This window comes from Syngnathus floridae, chromosome 4 (genome assembly GCF_059516105.1).
Source record: "Syngnathus floridae isolate MCC-2025c chromosome 4, RoL_Sflo_1.0, whole genome shotgun sequence".
NCBI classification, from domain to species: domain Eukaryota; kingdom Metazoa; phylum Chordata; class Actinopteri; order Syngnathiformes; family Syngnathidae; genus Syngnathus; species Syngnathus floridae.
The window spans coordinates 1,295,972-1,305,753 of NC_142416.1; the positions used below are offsets into that span (position 1 = coordinate 1,295,972).

Consider the following 9,782-nt stretch of genomic DNA (forward strand, 5'->3'; position numbering starts at 1 on the left):
TTTGCGTCGCGGGTGCTTTGTCGCCGGTCTGACTGATTCTGGTACTAGTGCTGTGTTGCATTGGTGTGTGCATGAAGAGGCGGAGCTTCGCTACCGCCAGCTGACGCAAGAATATCAAGCGCTGCAACGAGCCTACGCTCTGCTAGCCCAGACCAGCGAAGGGGACTACGACGCCGAGAAGGAGATCAAGGTGGCGCCCCTTCCCGCAACCCCCGGCCGGGTCGCAGCCTCCCCGTTCTCACCCAGCCTCGGGTGTTCTCTGGTCTGAAAGGAGGAGGAGGAGCCTCCCTCCTCCTCCTTTCAGACCAGAGAAAAGCTGATGGTAGAAATGGGTCACTATCAAAGCAGAGTAGCAGATCTGGAGTCAGCGCTGAAGCAACAAGGACAGGTAAGCTCATCAATGAGCACACCTTTTTCTCAGACAAAATAGCTACATTCTTCAGTCACTCATTCGTCTGGCATTACTGGACCAACCCCCCCCCCGAATGTGGCTGGGAAAATGCGGAGAAAAGCAAATGTCATTTTCCAGTCAACCAAAGAATTTGTGGATGAAAATGACACAACATTCCAAAGCTGTCCACGCGTTTGTCTCTTCTAGAATGTCAAGTGGGTGGAGGAGAAGCAGCTGCTGCGTCAGAGCAATCAGCAGTTGGCCGAAAAGGTGACGGAAAGAAAGGCGCTGGGCGGAGTCGCTTGGCGTCACACCCGTCGGGAAGCCCCGCAGATGAGGTCTGACTGTCTTTTCAGGTCAGGCGGATGGAGGCGGAAGAAGCGCGTCTGAAAGAGCACATCCAGGATATCCGAGACCAAAACGAACTGCTTGAGTTCCGCATCCTGGAGCTGGAGGTGGGAAGACTCGCACAAGCGTGTTGAGGCCAGAGATGTGACGGACGGACGGACGGACGGACGGATGCATGCCTCTGCCTTTCAGGAGAGGGAGTGGCGCTCCCCCGTCTTGAAGTTTCTGCAAGTCCGTTTCCCAGACGGCCTCAGCCCTTTGCAGATCTACTGCGAGGCCGAGGGCGTGAGCGTACGTAAGGCGTCCCTCGCAACCCTAACCTTAACCCGAGGTCCCAGAACACCTTACATTGCTCCTTGCGCCTTTCCCCCGGACATCGTCATCAGTGATCTGATGAAGAAGCTGGACATCCTGGGCTATAACGCCGTAAGTGTATGTCGAACTCCTTATGTTCGCACTCCACGAGACTCGGCGGCTCAAATGTGACTTTTGGAAGGCTTTGCGCTGAAAGAAGCTTGTTGACGCTGTGCCTTTGGGCTCTTCTATGTTCTGCAAGCAGAAGGGCTACCTGGATGAAGAGTTGGACTTCAGGAAGTGTTCCATGGACCAGGCTCATAAGGTAAGCCTCCCTCAAATCTCCCGCCGGACCACTGATGGACGAGGATTGCGGCCCAGAGGATCCTGGAGCTGGAGGCCATGTTGTACGAGGCGCTACCGCAGCGGGACTGCCCCGCCACGGACGGCGAAAAAGCCAGCCACGCTGGCGTGAATGACGTGCTGACGGCGGATCAGAGAGAAGAGCTTAGGAGCGCCGTGGACCAATGGAAGCGAGCCCTGATGTGCGAGTTGAGGGGGCGCGACGCTTGCATCCTCCAAGAGAGAATGGATCTGCTGCACAGCGCGCAACCGGTAAGGGCCCAAAGCCAGCCCGGCACTTACTTGCACGCTTACTGGCTTTTGAATGCCACTTTCCATTTGTCCGTCCTAGAGGAACAAAGAGCTGAAAGAATTCATCGAAGCTCAGAAGAGACAAATCAAACAATTGGAGGAGAAGTTTCTGTTTCTCTTTCTATTCTTCTCCTTGGCCTTCATTCTGTCGCCCTAACACCAGCTGGTGAGTGAGCTCCAGCGGCACCGCACTCGACACCTCCGATACACTGCCAGCCGGTCTCAGACGTTGGCAGACGCTCCGATGCCAACGTATACCCCCCGCCACGGTGACAGAGGCACCGCGTCACACCGGCGCTCATCCAATCAGAAGGCAGGAAAAGCAAATTCACATGCAGGGCACTTTTGAACCAGAAGAGAGCGCCACAAAAAACGGTTGTTGCCCCAAACGCGCACTAAAAAGGGTCAGAATAACAAGAGTCCCACTGGCCAGCCGGGGCCACCCGTCCAGCTGTTTCTTCAGGGGGGAAAAAAATTGGAGTCACCGGTGAGTACATTTTGCATTTAGCTCTGCTTTTCTGCTTCTGTCTTCAAGTGTGTGGCATCCTGCGATCAAAGATTCAGCCAACCCCAAAGCGGTTGACCTCAACGTCCCACCACCATGCCTACCAGAGCAGGTGACGTGATGCTTTGGACATCCTTCCGTCTCAGATGCCCAAAAGTACTCTTTGCCACATCTGCGGCAATACGGTGTCTTTTCAAAGGTGCAAATAAATCCAGCGTGGGCGGAACACGCACGTCTTCGGTTTTTCCCGCTTTGTTTGTGTGACAGCTGTTGTGAAAATTTTATACAAATAAAGTTGTATAGTACAGGTTTGGCCAAGCCGCAACTCCCGAACCGCATGCGGCTCTTTTATGTTCATATCAACATTTGTGTGTGTGTGTGTGTGGGGGGGGGGGGGGTTGTGCGTGTTGGCTTCACTTGAGTTCAATTTGGTATTTTGGTCAAAAGCGCATGTGGTGAAATTCCACAAAGTAGGATGGGCAAACACATTTCTTTAAACTATGAGTGTCAATTGGGCTCTCGAAATGGCAGGGAAAAGATGCACAGCAAAACGAAAATACGTAGATGAACGCAGGACGTTTTAATCAGAGTGGGAAAGTTTCTATTTTTTGTTGAACGTGATGGCAAACCATTCTGCCTGATATGTCAGACCTCAGCGCATTTCAAAGATTCAAATCTTCAGCGCCATGCACTTCAGCTCACTCCATGCTAACATTGATCAGGCGTCGAACCCGCAACATCATGCTTAAGAGGTGGCCATGCTAACCAGTGCGCCATTATGTCAACGCATAATAACTAAGTCTACTGATCAAAACAGCGGTTACTATATGACGTCGCTACGTCGTGGTCACGTGACGCAGACAAGACGTCAATGGACGTGGGCAGAGTTAACTTGTTTAAAAGGGAGTGGGCAGAAGAAATATTTAATTTATTTAAATCTATTTTGAGTGCACACCATTATGCCAATGCATAACAACTGTAAATCTACTAAACAAAACAGCGGTTGCTATATGACATCTGCCACGTCGTGGTCACGTGACATACGTGACGTCGATGGGCGTAACTTTCGCCGGAATTCAAATCCGCGGGGAGAGTTAACTTGTTTAAAAGAGAGTGGGCAGAAGAACTATTTAATTTATTTAAATCTATTTGGTGTGTGCGCCATTATGTCAATGCATAACAACTGTAAGTCTACTAAACAAAACAGCGGTTGCTATATGACGTTTGCCACGTCGTGGTCACGTGACGCGGACGTGACGTCGACGCCTACTTTACATCCCACCGATCACAGGACCCCTCGGCTGCATAACCGTGCCCCCTTCCCAACCAATCGGATTTGCTATACGCGAAAACGACGCCAATGGAAAGAGCTTCCGCCCAAATTTAAATCCGTGGGCGTGGCTCGCAGCAGGAAGTAGGAAAATGGCGGCGATGTTGACAAAGACACAGCGGATGGTAACATACGACGAACAAGAGAAATATTTTTATTTTCTGCTTGCAACTGGACCGTCCAGAGCGTACACGGTAAGTACAACTCATCGTTTTTAAAAAGAAGTACTTTTGTTGCCCTGAAAAGCGAGTGAGCGTGGCGTTTGTGGGGGACGTCGAATTTCGACGATTCTTTCTGGTCAACGGTTGTAAATGATTGTGTTGATTAAAAAAGAAAACTTGATGTAACTCTACTTTTAACTGCCGTTTCAGATAGATTTGGAATTGCATCACATCCAATTTTGCCTAGAGCGTACACGGTAAGTAACACTCGTTGTGTTTAAGGAGATTTACGTTTGTAATAGCAGAAGTGTAGCCGCGTTGCGTTGTACGTGTGAATGTTGGTCCAGGCGAAATGTTAATGTTTAATTTCATTCCTTTAGGTTCCACGGTGTTTGTTGGCTGCAAGTTTTCCACTGCAAGAAGAGGCTCATATCATTGACCAGGAGCGAGCTACAATGGTGAGTAGCCATAACATTTATGTTAAACACTTCCAATTTCATGTCTAACAGTACTTGATTTAACAAATAACCATAAATAAATACAGTGTGGGCACTGAAGTTAACATATGTGATTATACTGCCTAATCTGTCACCGAGTAGATTGTTGCAAAGTAATATAAGATCCAAAGTTGTAATTCAGAATAGTTTTCAAAAGAAGGCCATTAGAATTATATACAAGTCTGATTACCCTGAACAAGCTATTAATTAAATCACAAATTCTTCAATTCAAAGATTTGGTAGATTATCAGACAAATAATGTCTAACAGTAATTGATTTAACACATCACGATAAGTAGATTGAGTGTGGGCACTCTCAAGTTAACATATATGATTATACTGCCTAATCTGTTACAGAGTATGTTGTTGCCAAGTAATGTAGAATAGATCCAAAGTAGTAATCCAGAATAGTTTTGAAGAGGCCATTAGAATAATAAACAAATCTGATTACCTTGAACATAATAACAAGCTAAGTGTTTAATATGTCCTATGAAGTCAAAATTGGGCACCATCATGTGGTGAAATTTGGAATTGCATCACATCCAATTTTGCCTGGGAACAAACAGATTAAATAAATCTTAGTTTTGAATAAGCCACTCCTTCTCAAACAAGTAAACTCTGCCCATTTCGCGCAGTAGATGTTCTGTTAATATCTAGTATTTATACAAAGTCATAATTTAAATTGCTTTCAACCTTCATTCATCGGTTCAACCAACATTACTCGCTCTTATTACCAACTTGTATTGATTTAACTAAGCGTTTAATACTTCCTATCAGGTCTCAAGGCAAGATTTGGCAAAATACAGTTTCAGCAAATCCAATTTTGCCAGGGAACAAAAATAGATTAAATAAACTAAATAAGTCTTCTTCCCATTAAATAAATCAGAAAAGTCTGTCTTGTAACCAGTCCTCTTCAAACAAGTAAAGTCTGCCCATTTTGTGCCGTAGATTTTGTGTCTATGCCTAGTATTTAAACAAAATCATAATTTAAACGACTTCTTTCCTTCATTCACTTTGGAAATTTGGAATTGCAGCAAATCGAATTTTGCCAGGGAACAAAAATAGATCAATTAAACTAAATAAGTCTTCTTCCCATTAAATAAATTAAAAAAGTCTGTCTTGTAACCAGTCCTTTTCAAACAAGTAAAGTCTGCCCATTTTGTGCCGTCGATTTTGTGTTAATGCCTAGTATTTATACAAAATCATAATTTAAAGGACTTCATTCCTTCATTCACTTTGGAAATTTGGAATTGCAGCACATCAAATTTTGCCTGGGAAGAAAAGTAGATTAAATAAATGTAATAAGTCTTACTACTTCCCATTAAATAAATTAAATACGTCTTACTTGTTCCCACTCCTTTTCAAAACAGTAGTTTAAAACGAGGGCCCTTCACTCAATCTTTAACCTCAACCCCGCACGTTGTGTTGTATCTGTGAATGTTGGTTGTGGCCAAATGATAGTTTTCTTTCATTCGTTTAGGTTCCAAGAAAACTTGATGTAACTCTACTTTTAACTGCCGTTTCAGATAAGCGGGTATTACGTCGCAGTCATGTGCCGCGGATATGACGTAATTGCCCGAACCTCCGCCAAAATTCAAATCTGTTGGCGCGATGGCCGTGAGCCACTGAGCAGCGACGATTATCAACGGAAATATCTTTATTTTCTGCTTGCAACTGGACCGTCTAGAGCGTACACGGTAAGTAACACTCATTGTGTTTAAGGAGATTTACGTTTGTAATAGCAGAAGTGTAGCCGCGTTGCGTTGTACGTGTGAAAATTGGTCGAGGCGAAATGTTAATGTTTAATTTCATTCCTTTAGGTTCCACGGTGTTTGTTGGCTGCAAGTTTTCCACTGCAAGAAGAGGCTCGTATCATTGACCAGGAGCGAGCTACAATGGTGAGTAGCCATAACATTTATGTTAAACACTTCCTATTTCATGTCTAACAGTACTTGATTTAACAAATAACCATAAATAAATACAGTGTGGGCACTGAAGTTAACATATGTGATTATACTGCCTAATCTGTCACCGAGTAGATTGTTGCAAAGTAATATAAGATCCAAAGTTGTAATTCAGAATAGTTTTCAAAAGAAGGCCATTAGAATTATATACAAGTCTGATTACCCTGAACAAGCTATTAATTAAATCACAAATTCTTCAATTCAAAGATTTGGTAGATTATCAGACAAATAATGTCTAACAGTAATTGATTTAACACATCACGATAAGTAGATTGAGTGTGGGCACTCTCAAGTTAACATATATGATTATACTGCCTAATCTGTTACAGAGTATGTTGTTGCCAAGTAATGTAGAATAGATCCAAAGTAGTAATCCAGAATAGTTTTGAAGAGGCCATTAGAATAATAAACAAATCTGATTACCTTGAACATAATAACAAGCTAAGTGTTTAATATGTCCTATGAAGTCAAAATTGGGCACCATCATGTGGTGAAATTTGGAATTGCATCACATCCAATTTTGCCTGGGAACAAACAGATTAAATAAATCTTAGTTTTGAATAAGCCACTCCTTCTCAAACAAGTAAACTCTGCCCATTTCGCGCAGTAGATGTTCTGTTAATATCTAGTATTTATACAAAGTCATAATTTAAATTGCTTTCAACCTTCATTCATCGGTTCAACCAACATTACTCGCTCTTATTACCAACTTGTATTGATTTAACTAAGCGTTTAATACTTCCTATCAGGTCTCAAGGCAAGATTTGGCAAAATACAATTTCAGCAAATCCAATTTTGCCAGGGAACAAAAATAGATTAAATAAACTAAATAAGTCTTCTTCCCATTAAATAAATCAGAAAAGTCTGTCTTGTAACCAGTCCTCTTCAAACAAGTAAAGTCTGCCCATTTTGTGCCGTAGATTTTGTGTCTATGCCTAGTATTTAAACAAAATCATAATTTAAACGACTTCTTTCCTTCATTCACTTTGGAAATTTGGAATTGCAGCACATCGAATTTTGCCAGGGAACAAAAATAGATCAATTAAACTAAATAAGTCTTCTTCCCATTAAATAAATTAAAAAAGTCTGTCTTTTAACCAGTCCTTTTCAAACAAGTAAAGTCTGCCCATTTTGTGCCGTCGATTTTGTGTTAATGCCTAGTATTTATACAAAATCATAATTTAAAGGACTTCATTCCTTCATTCACTTTGGAAATTTGGAATTGCAGCACATCAAATTTTGCCTGGGAAGAAAAGTAGATTAAATAAATTTAATAAGTCTTACTACTTCCCATTAAATAAATTAAATACGTCTTACTTGTTCCCACTCCTTTTCAAAAAAGTAGTTTAAAACGAGGTCCCTTCACTCAACCTTTAACCCTATTTATTCACCTTCTAGGCTAAGTGTTAAAGGCTAAGTGTTAAAGGCTAAGTGTTAAAGGCTAAGTGTTAGAGGCTAAGTGCCAGAGGCTAGGCGCCAGAGGCGAGTTTTTGTGGGCTGAAGTTTTAGTGGGGTTAGTGTGAATACAATCCAAAAGAATACAACAGAATACAATACAATAGAATATAATACATAGATTAAATTCAATAGCTCTTACTACTTCCCATTAAATAAATTAAATACGTCTTACTTGTTCCCAATCCTTTTCAAAAAAGTAGTTTAAAACGAGGGCCCTTCACTCAACCTTTAACCTCAACCCCGCACGTCACATTGTGTTGTATCTGTGAATGTTGGTTGTGGCCAAATGATAGTTTTCTTTCATTCGTTTAGGTTCCACGGTGTTTGTTGGCTATGTTTTCCACTGTCAGAAGGATGAAAATACAAAGTACAACGCTTGGACGTGGGCGAAGACGTCACCGGTGAGTCCTTCCTTCCTATTTATTTACCTTCTAGATGCTAGAGGCTGTGTTAGAGGCTAAGTGTTAGAGGCTAAGTGTTAAAGGCAACACAATACGAACAACACAACACAATACGAACAACTCAACACAATATGAACAACACAATATGAACAACACAACACAATACGAACGACACAACACATTACGAACAACACAACACAATACGAACAACACAACGATACTGCACTGAACAACACGATACCGCACTGAGAAACACGATACCGCACTGAACAACACGATATCGCACTGAACAACACCATGCCGCACTGAACACCATGCCACACTGAACAACACCATCCCGCACTGAACAACACCATGCCGCACTAAATAACACCATGCCGCACTGAACAACACCATGCCTCACTGAACGACACCATGCCGCACTGAAAGACACCATGCCGCACTGAACGACACCATGCCGCACTGAAAGACACCATCCCGCACTGAACACCATGCCGCACTGAACAACACCATCCTGCACTGAACAACACCATCCCGCACTGAACAACACCATGCCGCACTGAACAACATTATGCCGCACTGAACATTATGCCGCACTGAACAACACCATGCCGCACTGAACAACACCATGCCGCACTGAACAACATTATGCCGCACTGAACAACACCATGCCGCACTGAACAACACCATGCCGCACTGAACAACACCATGCCGCACTGAACAACACCATGCCGCACTGAACAACATTATGCCGCACTGAACAACACCATGCCGCACTGAACAACACCATCCTGCACTGAACAACACCATTCTGCATTGAACACCATGCCGCACTGAACAACACCATCCCGCACTGAACAACACCATCCCGCACTGAACAACACCATGCCGCACTGAACAACATTATGCCGCACTGAACAACATTATGCCGCACTGAACAACACCATGCCGCACTGAACAACACCATGCCGCACTGAACAACACCATGCCGCACTGAACAACATTATAACGCACTGAACAACACCATCCCGCACTGAACAACACCATGCCGCACTAAACAACATTATGCCGCACTGAACAACATTATGCCGAAATGAACAACACCATGCCGCACTGAACAACACCATGCCGCACTGAACAACACCATGCCGCACTGAACAACACCATGCCGCACTGAACAACACCATGCCGCACTGAACAACACGATCCCGCATTGAACACCATCCCGCACTGAACAACACCATGCCGCACTGAACAACACCATGCCGCACTGAACAACACGATCCCGCATTGAACACCATCCCGCACTGAACAACACCATGCCGCACTGAACAACACCATCCTGCACTGAACAACACCATCCCGCACTGAACAACACCATGCCGCACTGAACAACACCATGCCGCACTGAACAACACCATGCCGCAATGAACAACACCATCCCGCACTGAACAACATTATGCCGCACTGAACAACATTATGCCGCACTGAACAACATTATGCCGCACTGAACAACATTATGCCGCACTGAACAACATTATGCCGCACTGAACAACACCATGCCGCACTGAACAACACCATGCCGCACTGAACAACACCATGCCGCACTGAACAACACCATGCCGCACTGAACAACACGATCCCGCATTGAACAACACCATGCCGCACTGAACAACACCATCCCGCACTGAACAACACCATCCCGCACTGAACAACACCATGCCGCACTGAACAACATTATGCCGCACTGAACAACATTATGCCGCACTGAACAACACCA

General features: G+C 44.1%; 1 protein-coding gene across 1 annotated transcript; it reads left to right on the forward strand.

Moving 5' to 3' along the window:
- Nucleotides 1-1,352: 1,352 nt before the first annotated feature.
- Nucleotides 1,353-2,525, forward strand: LOC148398543 (janus kinase and microtubule-interacting protein 3-like). The gene is made up of 2 exons (XM_088374590.1): nt 1,353-1,648; nt 1,728-2,525. Exons 1-2 carry the CDS (start codon nt 1,436-1,438, stop codon nt 1,842-1,844), a joined length of 330 nt encoding a protein of 109 aa, XP_088230716.1. The 5' UTR covers nt 1,353-1,435; the 3' UTR covers nt 1,845-2,525.
- The last annotated feature ends 7,257 nt before the right edge of the window (nt 2,526-9,782 follow it).

What these genes read in the sequence shown, in the direction of transcription:
- LOC148398543 (XM_088374590.1), top strand. Translation starts at nt 1,436, where the DNA reads ATGTTGTACGAGGCGCTACCGCAGCGGGACTGCCCCGCCACGGACGGC. An exon ending in TGCTGCACAGCGCGCAACCG is followed by an intron (nt 1,649 to 1,727) that starts GTAAGGGCCCAA and finishes TGTCCGTCCTAG; the next exon opens with AGGAACAAAGAGCTGAAAGA.